Source organism: Muscardinus avellanarius, assembly GCF_963383645.1.
Source record: "Muscardinus avellanarius genome assembly, chromosome: 15".
Classification (NCBI taxonomy): domain Eukaryota; kingdom Metazoa; phylum Chordata; class Mammalia; order Rodentia; family Gliridae; genus Muscardinus; species Muscardinus avellanarius.
The window spans coordinates 87,671,398-87,691,105 of record NC_137801.1 but is presented as its reverse complement, the minus strand read 5'-3'; the positions used below and the strand labels follow the sequence as shown (position 1 = coordinate 87,691,105).

The following is a 19,708-nucleotide window of genomic DNA, read 5'->3' as shown; positions in this document are numbered from 1 at the left end:
GACATAAGCCTGTAATCCAGCTCTTGGGAGGCTGAGTCAGGAGGATCACACGTTCAAGGCCAGTCTCTGCAACTTAATGAGACCTGTTTCAAAATAAAAATAGAATAGGGCTTGGAGGTAGAATGCCTGTGGGTTCAATCCCTGTACCACGAAATGAACGCATAATAAATAAAAGCCTGGGGCTGCAGCTTAGAGTTCCTGAGTTCCAGACCCAGGGAGGCAGTCTCTGGGGGCCCCTTGGGGTCCTCGGGGTCTTCGTAGCATTTTCAGGTCCCTGACCTCTTTAGCTAAGTCTAGAACATGTGAAACAAAACTAAACCCAGTTGTTTTGGGGTCTGTGGGCTGCGCTCGGTCTGTTTTTTTGTTTTTTTTCTTTCCCTACTTTTCAGAGTGTTTTTTTAAATGAGGTAAAATACATATGATGTAAACTTTCCCATCTTAACGATGTCTAAGTGTGTAATTCAGTGCTATTAAATACATTCAAAATGTCCAACCATCACCACCACCCATTCCCAGAATTCTTGGCATCTCGTAAAACTGAAACTTTGCACTGCTTAATGGCTTCCCCTCCCCCTCTGGTGTGGCAGCCACGATTCTACTTCCTAGTCTCTAGTCTTTTAGAGTTTTTTAAATATTTGTCTTACATATGGCATTCAGTTTTGTTTTGTTTTTTTCCGCGGTACTGGGGATGAAACGCAGGGGCATTCTATCTCTGCGCTACACCCCCAGCCCTGTTTTTTATTCTTTATTTTGAAATAGGGTTTTGCTAAGTTGCAGAGAGTCTCACTAAGTAGTGAATGGCCGCGAACCTGCACAATCCTCCTGCCTCAGCCTCCCAAATCCTGGGGTTACAAGTGTGCGCCACCATATCTGGCTTCATTCAGTGTTTTTATTTATTTATTTACTTATTTATTTAACGGTACTGGGGGTGGAACCCAGGGTCATTCTACCTCTGAGCTTCACCCGCAGCCCTATTTTTTAGTCTTTCTTTTGAAACAGGGTCTCACTGAGTTGCGGAGGGCCTCACTAAGTAGCTGAGGCTGTCCGCGAACCACGATCCTCCTGTCTCAGCCTCCGAATGCTGGGATGACAAGCGTGCGCCACCACGCCCGGCTCATTCAGTGTTTTTAAAGTATACTTCCTGGGAAAGATAGGAGAGAGAGCGCCAGGCTGACAATGCTTGCCTCATCTCACTTCTTGGGAGGCTGAGACAAGAGGACAGAAGTTTCAAGGCCAGCCTCAGCAATTTAGTGAGGCCCTTAGCAATGTAGCAGGAACCTGTTTTAAAATAAAATGAAGCCGGGCGTGGTGGCGCACGCTTGTCATCCCCGCGCTCGGGAGGCTGAGACAGGAGGAGCGCGCAAGTTCGAAGCCAGCCGCGCGCGCTGGCTTAGGAGACCCTGTTTCCAAATAGAAATAAAATAGGTCTGGGAGTGTAGCCCGGAGGTAGAAGGGCTTCCAGGAACCCCAGTACCACAAAAAAATTAACAATAATAATAATAATAAAATAATAATAATAAAATGAAAAGAAAGCCAGGCGTGGTGGCACACGCTTGTAATCCCAGCATTCGGGAGGCTGAGACAGGAGGATCGTGGTTCGTGGACAGCCTCAGCTACTTAGTGAGGCCCTCTGCAACTCAGTGAGACCCTGTTTCTAAATAAAGAATAAAAAATAGGGCAGGGGGTGAAGCTTGAAGGTACAGTGCCCCTGGGTTCCATCCCCAGTACTGAAAAAAAAAGAGCGGGGGGTGTAGCTGAAAGGTAGAACACTCCTGGGTTCAATCTCTAGAAGGAGGGAAGCAAAGGAGGGGAGAGGAGAGAAAAGCGCATCTATTCTGATTTGGGAGGGGATGTTTTTTCTTTCTTTCTTTCACTTAGGAAGGACTAACAAAGTCTCCTTGCTAAGGGGCTTGGTCTTCCAGAGATTCTCACATTTTACAAGGAAATGATTCTTTTTTTCCTTCAAAGAGTGGCTCCTTAGTGATAGGGCCGGGGGCTGGAGGATGTTTGGGGGGCGCACGTGGAGTATTAACCCCGGGGCCCGAGAGTGTCTCCTGGGACGAAGCCACATCTGGACGCTGGGGAGCGAGCCCCAGGCCTCCCGGGCAACGAGCTGCCCTGTGACAGAGGGGAGAGAGAAGGGGCCCCGGGTAAGAAAACAGCGCGTCCATAGTTGCCTGCGCGGGCCGGACGGGCCAAGTGAGCGTGATGGGATCCATATGCCTGGCTCCTCGCACGGCTCCACCGAGCCCCACGGATGGCTCGTGTTCTGGAAACATCTGCTCGCCAGACACCACGCTCAGGGCTGGGTTTTAACAAGTCTCACTGAGCACTTGTGTGAATTTTAAGAACTTTTTGGCGTGTATTTACGGTTATTCCTATATGACCACAAGACCGTATTGAGAGATAGGTTTAGTTTTGAGGGGGATACTGGGGATTGGAGGGGTGCTCTGCCTCCGAGCTACACACCAGCCCCGGTATTGTTATGTTTGGTTTTTGTGGGACTGGGGATTTAACCCAGGAGCATTCTACCTCTGAGCTACACACCCATCCCTATATATATTTGCGTGTGTGTGTGTGGTAGTGGGGATTGAACCCAGAGGCATTCTATCTTTAAGCTACACTCCCAGTCCAATTTTATATCTTATTTTGAAACAGGGTCTCACTAGGTTGATAGGTCTCACTACTTACTGTTCTTGAACCTGTAATTCTCCTGTCTCAGCTTCCTGAGTACTGGGATTACAGGTATGAGCCACCACACCTGGCCGCGGCTGCTTCTCCTTCTCCTCCTCCTCCCCCTCCTCCTCCTTCTTCATTATTTATTATTATTATTATTATTATTATTATTATTATTATTATATTTATAGTACTGGGGATTGAACTTAGGCATTTTACCTCCTGAGCTACACCCCTAGCCCTACTTTTTATTCTTTCTTTTGAAACAGGGTCTCACTGAGTTGCAAAGGGCCTCACTAAGTAGCTGAGGCTGTCTGCAAACTGGGATCCTCCTGTCTCAGCCTCCCGAATGCTGGGATTATAAGCATATACTACCATGCCCGACTTGTGAACTGTTTTGTTTTGTTTTGTTTTTTTGCTGTACTGGAGATGGTACCCAGGGCATTCTACCTCTGAGCTACACCCCAGTCCTATTTATTAGTCTCTATATTTTTTGAAACGGTCTCACTGAGTTGCAAAGGGCCTCACTGAGGTGCTGAGGCTGTCCTTGAACCGCGATCCTCCTGTCTCAGCCTCTGGAATGCTGGGATTAAAAGCCTGCGCCACTGCGCCCGGCCATATCCTGTTTTTTAATAAGACAACCCTTGTCAGCTGTGGCCCATGGGAAGAATCTGACAGCCAACACCGCGTGCATCTGCGCGTCGTCGCCAAGGTCCGGCATCTTTACTTCCAGCTCCATCATGGCCGTGACTCTGCCCCCGCTCAGCATATCTGCTTGCAGTGCATGGCTACACTTCTTGCTCCCCACAAAAAAGCCTCTTTATCTGCAGGTGGCCCGAGGAGTTTGTCCTGCTGCAGTTTTTGATTGCCGATAACCATGATTTAGGACTGGTCGGTCGAGTCAGGTGACTTCTGGTTGAAGTTTGCATTTCTCCTGGCATCGTGCCCTGTGTCCTGGCTACACTCTGTCAACCCAGAATCCTTTGTGTTTGCAGAAAGTCAAACTATACTAAGTAGAAAAAGCCTGTTCTAGGCAGGTGTGGTGGTGCGTGTTTGTAATACCAATACCTGGGAGGCTGAGACAGGAGGATCGCAGGTTCGCAGCCAGCCTCAGCCACTTAGTGAGGCCCTCTGCAATTTTGTGAGACCCTGTTTCAAAATAAAGAATAAAATATGGAGCTGGGGGTGTGGCCTGTAGGTAGAATGCCCCTGGGTTCAATCCCCAGTACCACAAAAAAAAAAAAAAAAAAAGAGAAGAAAGAAAGAAAAGAAAAAAAAAAGCCTATTCTAACCAGGTGTGGTAGCACTCACTGGAAGTCTAAGCACTTGGGAGGCTGAGACCAGAGGATCATAGGATGGAGGTCAGACTTGGCAATTTTTTTCTTTTTTCTTCTTTCTTTCTTTTTTTTTTTTTTTGAACTGGGGATGGAACCCAGGGGCATTCTACCTCTGAGCTACAACCCCAGCCCTATTTCTTATTCTTTATTTTGAAACAGGGTCTCACTGAGTTGCAGAGGGCCTCACTAAGTAGCTGAGGCTGTCCGCAAACCACGATCCTCCTGTCTCAGCCTCCCAGATGCTGGGATGACAAGCGTGCGCCACCATGTCCGGCCAGCCTCAGCAATTTATTGAGACCCTGTCTCAAAATAAAAAAATAGGGCTGGTGTGTAGCTCAGAGGAAGAATGCCTCTGGTTTAACCTATAGCACCAGAAAGAAAAAAAAAATAGAAAGGAAGAAAAAATAATCGTGTTCCTGTTCATGATCTGGTTAACAGAGAGGCTGTCCAGGGACACAGTTCAGAGATTGAGGGTACACACGGGACGGGGTACGCTGACCCAGGCTCTTTCTCCTGGGGCGGGTGAGAGGGGGCACAGCGGCCCTTCTGCAAACTGCACAGTGAGGCTGCAAACTTAACCACAGTGAGGCTGCTTGATAGCATTTCAAACCCGAGCCGTCTCCCAGCCCGCAGACGCCACACGAGGGACAGAGCATGCAAGCTAGCTCCCGTCTCTTTCCTTACAAATGTCACCACGGAGACCCGCACCCATGGCCTCATCTGACCTTAATCACCACCCGGGCTCACCACCAAGCCCCATCGACATCGATCTGGGCCTGTTCCAACACAGACTCGTGGCGGATGCGGGCAAAGCCTCGCAGCACCCTTCTTTGATTGGCTGTATTTCGAACTCCTGGGACGAGCACCTTACTGTGTCCTCTGAGACCATCATAGCAAATCCTTTTTATTTATCGCAGAGCTGGGGATTGAACCCATTCAACCTTCGAGCCACACCCCCCGCCCTATTTATATTTTTTAGTTTGAAACAGGGTCTCTCTCACTAAGTAGCTGAGGCTGGCCACGCACCTGCGATCCTCCAGTCTCAGCCTCCCAGGTGCTGGGATCACAAGCCTGCAAGCACCACCACAGCAAATTTTAAACCCAGGGGTGCCGCTTAAGTAGTAGTTGAAACCTTCCGTCAACTTCTGGCAAACGAAACGTGGAGATCAGTTGTCTTTTGAGTCATCTGGTGTATGGTGGGCTTCCCTGCTGCTCCCTGGCGTGCCCTGTAAGCCCCCCCAACACACACACACACTCCCTAGAATACTGAGGGTTAGACCTCGGCTTCTAAGAAGAGTTATTTTGCGTTGGGTGCCTGGGATGCTGAGACCGGAGGATCGCGGTTCGCGGACAGCCTCAGCTACTACTTAGACCCTTTGCAACTCAGCGAGACCCTGTTTCAAAATAAAGAATAAAAAAGTAGGGCTGGGGTGTAGCTTGGAGGTAGAATCCCCTGGGTTCCATCCCCAGCACCACAAAAAACAAACAAACAAACAAACAAACAAACAAACAAAAAAACAGAAGAACAAGGAACATGAGCCTGTATTATTTTTAGAAATCCTTGTGGGCCAGATGGAATGAAAACATTTCCCGGTTCGTTCCAGCAGACAGGCATGGGCTGGAGCCTCCAGCTCTGCTCACGTGGTCTGCTTTTTTATTGTTGAACACAAACATTCCACACAGCACTGGGTTCGTGGCAGAGTCTGAGGCGGGAAAAAGAGTAAAGAACATGACCAAACACCTGCCAAGCAGGTGTGAGGACTTGGAGAGAGGTGTGTGTACGTGTGCGTGTGTGTGTGTGTGCGTGTGTGCATGGGTGTGGTGCTGGGGATTGGACCCAGGAGCCTTCTACCTCTGACCTACACCCCAGTCCTTTTTGTGTGTGTGTGTGTGTGTGTGTGTGTGTGTGTGTGTGTGTGGTACTGGGGCTCCTGGAAACCCTTCTACCTCCGGGCTACACTCCCAGACCTATTTTATATTTTTATTTGGAAACAGGGTCTCTTAAGCCAGCGCGGCTGGCTTCGAGCCCGCGCGATCCTCCTGTCTCCGCCTCCCAAGCGCGGGGATTACAAGCGTGCGCCACCACGCCCGGCTGGAACTTGATTTTATGTGTGTGTGGGGGCTACTGGGGATTGGACCCAGAGGCATTCTTGCTCTGAGCTATATTCCTAGCATTATTATTATTATTAGCAGTACTGGGCATGGAACCCAGGGGCATTCTACCTCTGAGCTACACCCCCAGCCCTATTTTTTTTATTCTTTATTTTGAAACAGGATCTCACTGAGTTGCAAAGGGCCTCACTAAGTATTAGCTAAGCCTGTTCTCAAACCATGGTCCTCCTGTCTCAGCCTCCCAAATGCTGGAATTACAAGCTTCACCACCACGCCCAGCTTATTAAAAGGGTCTCACTAAGTTGCTACAGGTCTTCGCTGGCCTTGATCCTCCCGTCTCAGCCTCCCAAGGGCTAGGATGACAGATATGCGCTACCACGCTGAGCCTATTTTTTATTTATTTTATTTATTTATTTATTTTTGATGGTACTGGGGTTCCTGGAAGCCCTTCTACCTCCGGGCTACACTCCCAGACCTATTTTTCATACTTTTTTATTTGGAAATAGGGTCTCCTAAGCCAGCGCGCGCGGCTGGCTTCGAACCTGTGCGATCCTCCTGTCTCTGCCTCCCAAGCGCGGGGATTACAAGCGTGCGCCACCACGCCCGGCCTATTTTTTATTTTGAAACGGGGTCTCACTAAGCTGCAGAGGGCCTCATGAGGTTGCTGAGGCTGGCTGAGAACCAGAGATGCTCCTGTCTCAGCCTCTCCTGGGCTGGAATTACAGGCATATGTCACTGTACCTGGCTTCTTGGCCATTATTTTAAAGCCTACAACTCAGATGTTCTGTTTTTCAGCCATTGCTGAGGCGAGAGAAGAAACCAGGCCCCACCGATCACCCCTAGGCTCCTTCCCGGGGAGCCTGCCAGGCGACCCTGCCCCAGTGTCCTTCCCTCACCGCGGTGGGCCCCAGGCGGCTTGGCTGTCTTCACCCACCCAGACGGAAATGCCACGTCCTGGAAACGCAGCCGTCCTCCCAGTGACCTCTGCCGCAGCAAAGCTCCCGCCTCTGGCCTTTAATCACACGGTTGGACACATAATACTCTCTGAACATAAAGATGTCAAGTTCAACTGTTCCATCAGCGTGCCCAATGTGTACCAGGATGCTGATGCCATTTCTTGGTGGAAAGATGGGCAGGAGCTGCGCGGGGCGCACAACTCCATCACGCAGTTCTATCCCGGTGACGAAGTTACCTTGATAATCTCCTCCTTCAGGTACTGCAGTTTTTTGTTGGTTTTTTTCTTTTCTTTTTCTTTCATTCACACTTTTTTTTCTTTCTTTTCTCTTTCTTTTCTTTTTTTCTTTTTCTTTCTTTTTTTCCATTATGGGCGCCAGGCATGGTGGTGCACACCTGTAATCCCAGGCAGAGAGGGTCGCACTGTTTTAGAGTTCTAACGTCCAAAAGGTGATTTGATATCTCAGATCCTGCAAAAGACACTTTGCCTGGGAGCCGCAGGAGGTGGGAGAGCAGAGCTCTTGGCTCCGCCGCCTGCTCCCGTCCTCTGAGCTGACACTTGGCCCAGTTCCACGCGTCATGCTTTTTGGTGGGTCCCTCTGTTTCCCGTTCAGAGCAGCGCCCTCCAGCATCGCACCGGCTCGGACGGGCCGTCTGGAGGCACTTGCGTGCGCCCAGGTCTCTGCGTTGCCCTCTCGGGCGGGGCTGGCACACTCTCCTCCTTCGTCCCTTCAACGTGGCCTTGGGCTGCCTGCCTTTCTCAGGCCAGTGGCTGAGACTTTCAGGAGGCCCTACTGTGTTTTTTTTTCTGTACTGACCATAGAAAGAGGCTGTTTTACTCTTATATAGACACAATTTTTTGTGTGCGTATGCCTAGGGGCATTCTACATCCCCAACCCTATTTTGTATTTATTTATTTATTTATTTATTTATTTATTTATTTACTGTGGTACTGGGGATGGAACCCAGGGTATTCTACATGCGAGCTATACCCCCAGTCCTTTTTTTTTTTTGAAGGTATGGGGATGAAACCCAGGGCCATTTGACCTCTGAGCCACATCCTCTGACCTATTTTTATTCTTTATTTTGAAACAGGGTCTCACTACGTTGCGGAGGGCCTCACTAAGTAGCTGAGGCTGTCCGCGAACCGCGATCCTCCGGTTTCAGTCTCCCAAATGCTGGGATTATAAACGTGCACCACCACACCCGGCTTTATTTTTTATTCTCACTGAGTTGCTGAGAGCCTCACTAAGTAGCTGAGGCTGGCTTCGAACCTGTGTGATCCTCCTGTCTCAGCCTCCCAAGCGCTGGGATTACAAGAGTGGGCCACCACGCCCAGCTCATTCTTTATTTTGAAACACAGCCTCACTAAGTAGCTGAGGTTCGAACCTGCGATCTTCCTGTCTCAGTCTCCCAAATACTGGGATTACAAGCAGGTACCACCATTTCTGGCTCCTTTTTATTTTTTATTTTTAGTTATTTATTTTTGTGGTACTGGGAATGGAACCCAGGGGCTTTTCTACCTCCGGGCTATACTCCCAGACCTATTTTATATTTTATTTGGAAACAGGGTCTCACTGAGTTGCTGAGAGCCTCACTAAGTAGCTGAGGCTGGCTTCGAACCTGTGCGATCCTCCTGTCTCAGCCTCCCAAGCTCTGGGATTATAGGCATGTACCACCACACCCAAATTTCCTAAAGAGTTCTAAAACTATTCAGTCCTTGTTTATGTGTATGTATTTTAACTTTTTTTTAAGTCATTTTATTTATTTATTTTTTGTGAAGCTGGGGATTGAACTCAGGGTCTCACACATGCTAGGCAAGCACTCTCCTGCTGAGCTATGTCCCAACTATTTTAATTTTTTTAAATAAAATATATTTTTAGAATTCTGAACAAATCCAAAGAAGGAAGTGGTGGCCTATATTCCCCCAACCCCTCAAAACCTTTCCCAAGCATATATAAATTTCATAGTCTTGATATAAATTAGTCTCTTATTACAAAGATGATTATATGTTCTTTCATTTGCACTTTATTATTACCATATCTTATAACCTTTTATAATATACTCATTAATATATTATGAACATTTTTCTGTATTATTAAAAGTCTACCCAGGTGCAGGTTTGAGGCCAGAGTGCAGTAACTTAGCAGAACCCTGTTCAAAATAAAAAGGGCTGGAGGTGCAGCTCAGAGGTAAAACGTCTCAGATTCAATCCCCAGTACTATAAGAAAAAAAAGAAAGAAAGAAAAAAAGGAAGGAAGGGAGAGAGAGGAGAAAGCTGAGGAGGAGGAGGAGGAGGAGGGGGAAGAGAGAAGGGGAAGGAGGAGGAGGAGGGGGAGGAGAAGGGAGATGAGGAGGAGGAAGCTGAGGAGGAAGAGGAAGAGGGAGAGAAGTAGGAAGAGGAGGAGGAGGGGGAGGAGGAAAGGGAGGAGGAGGGACCAACCAGTCAATGTCTGCTAGAAGACTGGGCACCGCATTGTAATTGGTGGGCGAATCCTGACACTGCCGTCCATGCCTCCTTGCCCAGCCCCCGTCCAGTCCTGTTGGTGCGGGCGCGCTGCACCCTGGAGCGCCTGTACCGGCTGCCTCTGCGGCACTCGGTGGCTGGCGAGCCTCCTCTTTGCTCCCCTGCCTCCCTCCGGAGCCATTGGATGACAGGCCGGCCAGCCATCGAGGCCCCAGGACACTGCTGGCCCAAGCCCTATTTCTGTGTCTCCAAAGGACAGTGTAATTTGTGGGATATAATTAACCCTGATGTCTGGCATATTGTACAGAAAGCCCTCTAGCTTGGAGGGAAGGCTCCTCGTTGGGGAGAGTGTTCTAGAAAGACAGTAACCACCAGACTGCAAGCTGGGGTACCAGCTTTCCAGCACGCGCGGAAACTGAGCTTTCGAAACCCTGGAAGAGCTCGTTAGTGGGAGATTTGAGGTGAAGGGGAGCACCGTGTTTGTTTTCTGTTTAGTCTCAGGGTTTCCAATGATCTTTAAATTCTGGCGTGGTTCCCAGTGGCTAAAGCTGGAAGGATTTTCCTTTCTCCGTAACTTTTCTGTGTGTGTGTATGTGTGTGTGTGTGTGTGTGTGTGTGTGTGTGTGTGTGAGAGAGAGAGAGAGAGAGAGAGAGAGCGAGAGAGAGAGGGAGAGAGAGAGAGAGAGAGAGAGAGAGAGGGAGAGAGGGAGAGGAAGAGGGAGGGAGGGAGGGAGAGAGAGGGAGAGAGAGACAGACAGAGGATTAAGGCTGGACTACACACCAGGCCTTTTTATTTTTTTGTTTGATTGTTCGTAAACAGGGTCTCACCAGGTTACTGGAAGCCTCACTATGTAGCTGAGGCTGTCCTTGAACCTGCGATCCTGCTGTCTCAGCCTCCCAAGTACTGGGATTACAGGCACGTGCCACCACACTGGACCTCAGTAATTTGCCTTTCTTTGTAAAGCTGTGGAGCGGATACTAGGCGTCCTCCCAACTCCTGTGCCTTTGAGGTGCCCGTCTCTGAGCAGGCCTCTGGGCCGCGGGGTGCTCTTGGAACCCCGTGGGCTCTCTGAACTGAGCCAACTCCTAGCCTGCGCTGTGCCATCCAGGGCCCGACTGGGGCCTGTTGTCATGGCTTTATCTTGCTGTCTTTGTCTCTTCTGTTTGTTTGTTGTTTTGTGGTACTGGAGATTGAACTCAGGGGTGCTCGGCCGCTGAGCTACACTCTCAGACTTTTAATTTTTATTTTATTAAATTTTTTGGCACTGGGGAATAAAGCCAGGGGCATTCTACTCCTGAGCTACGTCCTTCCAGCTCTTTTTATTTTATATTTTGAAAGAGTCTTTCTAAGTTGCTCTGGCTGGCCTTGAACCTGCGATGCTGGAGTCTCAGCCAAGTACTGGGATGACAGGTGTGTACCACCACACCTGGAGTTTTATTTTTTACAACCTAGGTACCTCATATAGATGGCATTAGACAATATTTGTTCTTCTTCCTCCTCCCCTTCATCATCTTCCTCTTCTCCCTCCTCCTCTCCCTCTTCTTCCCCTCTTCTTCCTCCTCCTCCTTCATTTTCTCCCTCTTCTCCCTCTTCCTTCTCCTCTTCCTTCTCCTTCTCCTCTTCCTCCTCCTCCTCCTCCTCCTCCTTCTCTTTCTTCTGTATTTCTTTACTAAGTCTCCAGAGCTTAATGGCCACTTTTGTGCCATTTCTGCGCAGGTCTGCCCAGCTATGGCAGGGCTGAGGGACGGGAAAGCCCTGTGTTGGCAGAGCGTCCTGGGGCTGCCGTGGGTAACCGGCTTCTCGGCTGCCAGTGCTGTAGCTGTGGCCAGGTGGATCCTGTCTAGACGCCCTGGCCAAGTGACTGTCATTTCTTTCTTCTTCCCTGGCTCAGGTCTTTGTATTTGACCAAAATCTGATGAGATTTTTATACCATTTTTCACACAGCACATACAGAAAATAGAACATTCCAACTGTGTCAAAGCTCCTGCACTCCAGCCCCGCTCCCTCCTGTGGGAAGTGGCAGCGACCGGAGCCGTCCAGTGCACCGCCCGTCCTGTGGGTGTTTGCGTGTCTGTGGGAGAGCCAGGCCCTGGGATGAGGAGTTAATGGGAGAGAGAGTTGAGTTGCTTATGGCTGCGCTGAAGTCAATGCCCGGCGTTCACGCTGCTCTTGTGGCCGTGGAGACTCTGCTTCCGTCTGAATCGTGTGCTCTGCTCAGATCACATTTTACTTTTGAATCGCTTCTTGATTTCCCCGAGTCGAGCACTTCCTTCATTCCAAGCGATCTCTCACCCCTTCTTCCCTGAGCTCTCGGGAACGCTGTGTGTGCGTCTCCTCTGGCGGAGGTGAAAGCGTCGGGGCGATTTCTTCCTGGGAGACCCCGCCGCCAGCTCCTTTCCTCCTCTGTTCAGAGGACAGGCTGACTCTGGGTCTGAGCCCGGAGCCGCGCCTTCGCTGAACTTGTGGGGTCCCTCGCCCCTCCCGCATCCTTGCTCCTGCTTCCTGGAGCCTGGTCCCCCCAACTTTTCCGCCCGCATTTGGCCTGGAACTCTACCTCCACCACCTTCCTGGGACGTACACGTTTGGGAAGACCCTTCCCCACCCTGACTTTGTCTGGCTGCATACAGAATTCAAGAAGGAAAACTCTCTCCTTTGCCCCTTTGAGCTCGCCCAGAGATTTCCCTTGTGCTTCGGAGGATGAGTGTGTTTGCTCGCTTTGTGTACTCAGGATTGAGCTGGGGCATTTTTTTTTTTTTTTGCTATTGTTGTTTTCCGTGGTGCTAGGGATTGAACCCAGGGGCACGCCACTTCTGAGTTACATCCCCACCCCGATTTTTAAAACAGGGTCTCACTGAGTTGCAGAGGGCCTCACTAAGTAGCTGCGGCTGTCCGCGAACCTGCGATCCTCCTGTCTCAGCCCCACGAATTCTGGAATGACAAGTGTGTGTCACCACACACCTGGTTACAACTCAAGGCATCTTGCCTCCAAGCTATATCCCTAGCCCTATTTTAATTTTACTTTTTTTATACAGAGGTAGAACCCTGAGGCATTCTACCTTTGAGCTACACCCTAGGCCCAGCAGCTAGCGAAGCCCTGGGTAACTCAGCAAGACTCTTTCAAAATAAGAAAATAAGCTGGGCGTGGCGGCGCAGGCTTGTAATCCCCGCCTCCAGGATGCTGAGACCGGAGGATAGTGAGACCCTTCACAACTCAGTGAGACCCGGTTTCAAAAAATAGAAAGACTAAGAAATAGGGGTGGGGTTGTAGCTCGGAGGTACAATGCCCCTGGGTTCCATCTCCAGTACCACAATAATTAATTAATTAATTAATTAAATCATTAAATAATTTGAAAGCTGGGTATAGTGGCACACGCTTGTAATCCCAGCGCTTGGGAGGCTGAGACAAGGGGATCGCACAGGTTCGAAGCCAGCCTCAGCTACTTAGTGAGGCTCTCAGCAACTTAGTGAGACCCTATTTCCAAATAAAGTATAAAATAGGTCTGGGAGTGTAGCCCGGAGGTAGAAAGCCCCTGGGTTCCACCCTCAGTACCACAAAAAATAAAAATAAAAAAACTAAAAAAGGGGGCAGGATGCCCCTGGGTTCTATTCCTAGTACCAGAAAAAATAAAATAAAATAAAGAACTACTACAGCATATAACAGACACTTGCAGAATTTTTTGTTACTGTAAGAAGGACTTGCAGGACAGTCGGTCACTGTAAATATCTCTCTATTTTTCTTTGAAGCATAATCAGCGTGCAGCGCTCAGACAACGGGACGTACATCTGTAAGTTGAAATTAAACAACGAGGAGATTGTGTCCGAGCCCATCTATGTGGAGGTACAAGGTGAGTTCCGAGCCGGAGCCCTGCTGCCTGGGAGCTGTTTGTTGCAGAGCCTGAACTCAGTGTGCCTCCTGCGAGCACCGCGCGGTCTGGCCTGTCCCTTCCTCGCTCTGTATGTGAACTTTGCGCCTCCATTAGCTCTGAAAGTTTACAAGACATCCTCTTTTATTCTTAAAAGTTAAAGCCTGGCCTGGTGGTGCACATCTGTAATTCCCATACTTAAAAGGCAGGGACCGGAGGATCGTGGTTATCAGACAGCCTCAGCTACGGAGTGAGGCCCTCGCAACTCAGTGAGACCCTGTTTCAAAAGAAAGAATAAAAAATAGGGCTGGGAATGTAGCTCAGAGGGAGAATGCCCCTGGGTTCCATCCCCAGTACTGTGAAAAAAAAAAAAGTTTAATCTACTAGCACTAGTGGTAAGATTAAAAGAAAACATTAGTTTTCTTGTCCACAGATTATTTACGATTTTTGTTTTATTTTTATTTTATTATTATTTATTTATTTATTTTTGGTGGTGGTACTGGGGATGGAACTCAGAGGCTTTCTACCTCCGGGCTATACTCCCAGACTTTTTTTATATTTTATTTGGAAACAGGGTCTCCCTAAGTTGCTGAGAGCCTCACTAAGGCTAAGTAGCTGAGGCTGGCTTCGAACCTGCGCGATCCTCCTGTCTCCACCTCCCAAGCACGGGGATTACAAGCGTGCGCCACCACGCCCAGCACAATTTTTAAAAAGCTGCTCGCTAGCGCTCGCTCTCCTCCCTCTCTCTCTCTCTCTCTCTCTCTCTCTCTCTCTCTCTCTCTCTCTCTCTCTCTCTCTCTCTCCTCCTGCTAAAAGGCCCCCTGCTGCCCATTCTTTTGTGAGCCTGAACTTAACTAGATGTTGGAGAGGGGATCTGAGAGAGGGAGGAGTGAGCTGGAGAGGCAGGGAGGGGGAGGAGAGGCCGCGAGGGAGGCCCCGCTGCACAGCTAGAGGCCGTGCGTTCTTTAGCACCAGCCCGGGAGAGGGGTCTCGTCTCCTCCATGCGTCGCTCTCCTGGGAAAAATATATGGAGGATATTTTTACTTGTTAGAATACCAGGGAGAGTTTCCAGGACAGGAACATGTTAAATCCAGAGAAAGGTTTTTTTTTATTATTTATGTATTTATTTGTGTGTGTGTGTGTGTGTTTGTGTGTGTGTGTGTGTGTGTGTGTGTGTGTGTGTGTGTGTGTGGTGCTGGGGTGCTGGGAAGGGAACCCAGGGACATTCTACCTCTGAGCTACACTTCCAGCCCTATTTTATTTTACATTTGGAAACTGGATCTCACCAAGTTGCTGAGATCCCCCCTCAGCTGCCAAGGTCGCTCTGAACCTGTGATCCACCCGTGTCAACCTCCCAAGGAGTGGAATTACAGGTGTGTCCCACCATGCCCTCATCCAAGCGTATAGATTTATTTATTTATTTATTCATTCATTTATTTTGTGGTAGTGGGATTGAACTCAGAGGCATTCTACCTTTGAGCTACACCCCAGCCCAATTTTATTTTTCTTATTTGGAAACAGGGTCTCACTAGGTTGATGGGAGTTTCACTACTTGCTGAGGCTGTCCTCAAACCTGCGTTCCTCCTATCTCAGCCTCCCAAGTCCTGGGATGACAGGCGTGCACCAGCACACCTGTCAAGCATATGGGTTTTAAAATCCATTATCACCTATGTGAAAGTAACACACAGAGTCGGTTGCCCTTAGAATTCAAGCAGATGTATTGAGTAGCTTTTTTTTTTTAACTCTGTGTTTGTTTTGGTAAAAAATATTGAAGACTTGCCAGCCAGTTGTAGATGTTTGAGCAACACCTGATTTAACAACTGTCTGCAGGTTCTCTTTTGGTGAAACCAGTTCTGAGTTGACAGGTACAGCCCCGTTGGGAAGGCGTCCTAGAAAGCTGGCTGGAGGCGGACTGGTAGAAACAAATCTCTCTGTTCGCTTTCCCAACCTTATTTATTTTATTATTATTGTTGTTATTATTTTTTGCGGTACTGGGGATGGAACCCAGGGGCATTCTGCCCTCAAGCTATACCCCCAGCCCTATTTTGTATTCTTTATTTTGAAACAGGGTCTCACTGAGTTGCGGAGGGCCTCCCTGAGCAGCTGAGACCATCCCTCCTGAATGCCGGGATTACAAGCTGCCCCAGCACGCCCGGCTCTCTTTCCCAACGTTACAAGGTAGAAACTGGCCATTTCATTTCCAAAATGACAGATAGAAAGATAGATAGATAGATAGATAGATAGATCGATCGATCTGTTGAGTCAGGCACAGTGGCACATGCCTGTAATCACAGTGCTTGGGAGGCTGACACAGGAGGTTCGAAGCCAGCCTCAGCAACTTAGTGAGGCCTTGTTTCCAAATAAAAATATTTTTTAAAAGGCTAGGGTATGGATGGGAGGTAGAATGCCCTTAATTCTCTGTCAGGACCAAAAAGAAGAAGAAGAAAGAAGTCTGCTGCCCATTGCTGGCCAGCTTCTGTCTCCTGCAGGCCCTGCCTCTGGTCCAAGGTGGACTCACACCTCCTCTTCCTCACCAGGGCTCCCACACTTCGTCAGACAGCCCGAGACCATGAACATCACCAGGAACACCGCCTTCAACCTCACCTGCCAGGCCGTGGGTCCCCCCGAGCCCGTCAACATCTTCTGGGTTCAGAACAGCAGCCGAGTGAACGAACAGCCGCAGACATCCCCCTCCGTTCTCACTGTCCCCGGTAAGCCCAGGACATTTGCTTATTTCTTCAACAGTGGACGGGATCAAAAGTTGGGTGACCAGTGCTGTCCATCACCAGTGGGCAGCGGAGAAGGATCAAAAAACCTAGCCGGGCGTGGTGGCGCACGCTTGTAATCTCCGCGCTTGGGAGGCTGAGACAGGAGGATCGCACGGGTTCGAAGCCAGCCTCAGCTACTTAGTGAGGCTCTCAGCAGCTTAGTGAGACCCTGTTTCCAAATAAAGCATAAAATAGGTCTGGGAGTATAGCCCGGAGGTAGAAAAACCACTGGGTTCCACCCTCAGTACCACCAAAAACAAACAAACAAACAAAAAAACATAGGTGTAGGGCCAGGAGCGGTGGCACATGCTTGTAGCCCCAGTACCTGGGAGGCTGAGACAGGACTGCGGGTTTGCAGCCAGCCTCAGCTACTTAGTGAGGCCCTCCACAACTTTGTGAGACCCTGTTTTAGAGTAAAGACTAAAAAATAAGGCTGGGGGCATAGCTCACAGGTAGAATGCCCCTGGGTTCAATTCCCAGTACTGGAAAAAAAAATTCTAGGTATAGCAGTTGAGCTTCAGGACCAGGTAGATGGGAGGGTGGGGAGGAGTCACAGGTGTGAGAATTCCCAGGCCAGGTTTTATTTGGGTTGAAGGGTACTTGGCATTGAACTCAGGGCCATTCTACCTCTGAGCTATACCCCCAGTTGTTTTTATTTATATTTTAAAACAGTGTCCCACAAAGTCATTGAGGGTCTCACCAAGTTACTGAGGTCTCACCAAGTTACTGGGGCTCTCACTAAGTTGCTAAGGGGCTCATACGATGCTGAGACGGGCCTCCAAGCTTCCATCCTCCTGTCTCGCACTCCCGCCTCCTTTCTCTCTTCCCGCCTTCGGCACGTAGTTAGGAAGGTCTTCAGCTGGGCGGATGCACTCCCATGCCTGTGACCTTGGTACTGGGACTGTGGCCTTGGTCCTGGGACGCTAAGACAGCAGCGTTGTGTCATGGGAGAAGGATAGATTCCTCGAAGGGGACAGAGCCCTCCCTGGGGGAGGGAGGGGCACAAAACTCAGGACGGGGCCTTGGCTTACTCGGTGGAAAAGAATTTCAGCGCAAGCCTGTCAGAGACATAGAGATTTACTTAGGAAAGCAAGAAATACGCATTCAAGGAAGAATGTAGCCGCCTCCAGAGGGAGAGGTGTATTTGGGGGGTTCGCGGTTCTCTCTCAGGTAGGAGGTGTGTGTGAAGGTGACATCAGTCAGTTGTCACAAGAGGGCTCAGGGTGTCGGGCCGCGTCCTGGGTCCTGATGGGCCTTCACTCTCTTACTAGTCCACGCCTCCTTTGTTTAAACCATTCTTGGGTAGGATGACTAATGGTGTTCAGGATAATCAATAAACACTTGTACATCAGATATTTGGGATTAACAGGCCTGGCGGGGGCCTGGGGGGTGAGCAGAGGGGGACAGGCCTGGATTGCAGAGTAAAGCAATTAGGAATTAGAGTAAAGGAATTATTAGAGAATTTTACTTCTGGTTTCCCAGTCAAAGTTAAATTTGTTCTTCCTCTATGTCTCCTTTCTATTTGTGTGTGTGGTGGGGTGCGGGTCTGGGGCTGGAACCCAGGGGCATTTGACCTCTGAGCTACACCCCCCGCCCTATTTTTATTCTTTATTTTGAAACCGGGTCTCACTGAGTTGCAGACGGCCTCACTAAGTAGCTGAGGCTGTCCGCGAACCACGATCCTCCGGTCTCAGCCTCCTGAATGCTGGGATCACAAGCGTGCCCACCATGCCGAGCTCCTTTCTATTTCTTTTAGTTTTTCTTTCTGTCATACCTCAGGAGGATTGCAGGCCCAAGGCCAGCCTCAGCAACTTAGTAAGATACTGTTTCAGAATTTAAAAAAATAATTAGCCAGGAGTGGTGGCGCACGCTTGTAATCTCAGTGCTCGGGAGGCTGGGACAGGAGGATTGTAGGTTCACAGCTAGCCTCAGCTACTTAGTGACGTCCTCCCCAACTTAGTGAGATTCTGGTTCAAAAATAAAGAATAAAAAATCAGGCTGGGGTGTAGCTCAGAGATAGAATGCCCCTGGATTCTATCCCTAGTACTGCAAAATAATAATAATAATAATAATAATAATAATAATAATAATAAAAAAAAAGTAAGATAAAAAAGGTCTGGGGGTATAGCTCAGAAGTAGAATGCCCCTGGGTTCCATCTCCAGTACCCCACCGCCCCATCATACACACATAAAATAATCATAATAATAGGCAGGCAGGTCTGCTGTGTGCCCGGGGGTGTTCTGGGCCGAGGCCACGCTGGTGGGCAGTGGGAGCACTGCTCTCTTCCTCCTTCTGCACCCTGGCTGGTGGGGAGCCGAGCGTTGGTACCTGGGTGTTGGCACCTCGCCCCAGCCTGAGACCCTGTGGTGGCAGAGCCCCTCCACAGCTTCAATACCATCTGAGATGATGACCTTGAGCTTGACCTCTCACACACCACCGTCCCTCCTGGCCTTCAGTTCTACCTGCCGGGCACGCAGGCATCTTGAAACGCAGTTCTCACACCTGTAATCCCAGTACTCGGGAGGCAGAGACAAGAGGATCGCAGGTTCAAGGCCAGTCTCAGTAGCTTAGCAAGTCCCTCAGCAACTTAGTAAGACCCTGTTTCAAAATAAAAAGGGCTGGGAGTGTAGCTCAGAGGTAGAATGTCTCTGGGTTCAGTCCTCCCTCCTGACCCTCCCCCGCAGAACTCCCCTTCTTAGGAAACCCCCGTCACCCTCTGCCGCCCTCCGTTCCTCATGTTGCACGCTGGCTGCGTCAGCAGGTCTGGTTCTGCTTGCACGGGGCGGCTAAATCTGCCTGTCCTCCTGTCTGCTGCGGCTGCTCTGGTCTGGGTCGCCAGCAGCTTGGTTTGGCCACAGCCACGGCTTCTTAACTAGTCTCTCTGCTCCGGGCCGGCCCCACTCCGACCGTCCTTCACAGCAGATCACTCAGCCCCCTGAGGCAACCCTTGACTGGCTGCCTGTCTTGGAAGGAGTCCCCCGCCCTGCCTGGCTGTCTTCCATGCTCAGTAGCGCCGGCATGCTGGCTCCTGCTGGCTCCAGACGCAGCATCCCTCCCTGCCTCCAGACCTTTGGACCGGCTCCTCTGCCTGCCTCCAGTGTTTCTCTGTCTTCCCTTGGTCCCAGGACACAACTCAGATGGTGCTACTTGGTCATTCTATGAATGGTCATTCTATGGATGTCAGGCCCCCGCCTCGCCGCTCCTCATCACATTTCTCCCGCACTTCCTTGATGGCTTGTACCATAGCGCACCCCACGTGGGACTGTCTGTCCTGTCCTGGGCGGCGCAAGCTCGGCGAGGGCTTGGCATTGGGTCGCCAGCCCAGCGTGCTCCAGGGCCTGGCTCTCGTAGAACTCAGCCGGTGTTTGTGTCGAGGGTGGACAAGTCAGTGAACGGCAGCCCTGAACCCCGAGCCCTGGCCCCAGGTGGAGGGTCAGACCTTTCTCCACCTTCGTCTGAGTTTTCTCTGAGTTTCTCCAAGGAGTTGGTAACAAGGAAAGCTCTGTGCTCAAAATCTATTTTGAGCCGG

General features: G+C 49.8%; 1 protein-coding gene across 1 annotated transcript in view; it reads left to right on the top strand.

Annotated features, from left to right (window-relative positions):
• MERTK (MER proto-oncogene, tyrosine kinase) overlaps positions 1–19,708 on the top strand; it is a gene marked incomplete at both ends in the record, with an annotated part of 83,704 nt that overhangs the window by 11,345 nt on the left and 52,651 nt on the right. Inside the window, 6 exons of the mRNA XM_080711446.1 lie at positions 3,328–3,388; positions 3,507–3,581; positions 4,768–4,853; positions 6,921–7,338; positions 13,292–13,392; positions 15,948–16,121. Coding sequence (XP_080567572.1) covers positions 3,328–3,388; positions 3,507–3,581; positions 4,768–4,853; positions 6,921–7,338; positions 13,292–13,392; positions 15,948–16,121 — 915 coding nt within the window. The remainder of the gene's footprint in view (positions 1–3,327; positions 3,389–3,506; positions 3,582–4,767; positions 4,854–6,920; positions 7,339–13,291; positions 13,393–15,947; positions 16,122–19,708) is intronic.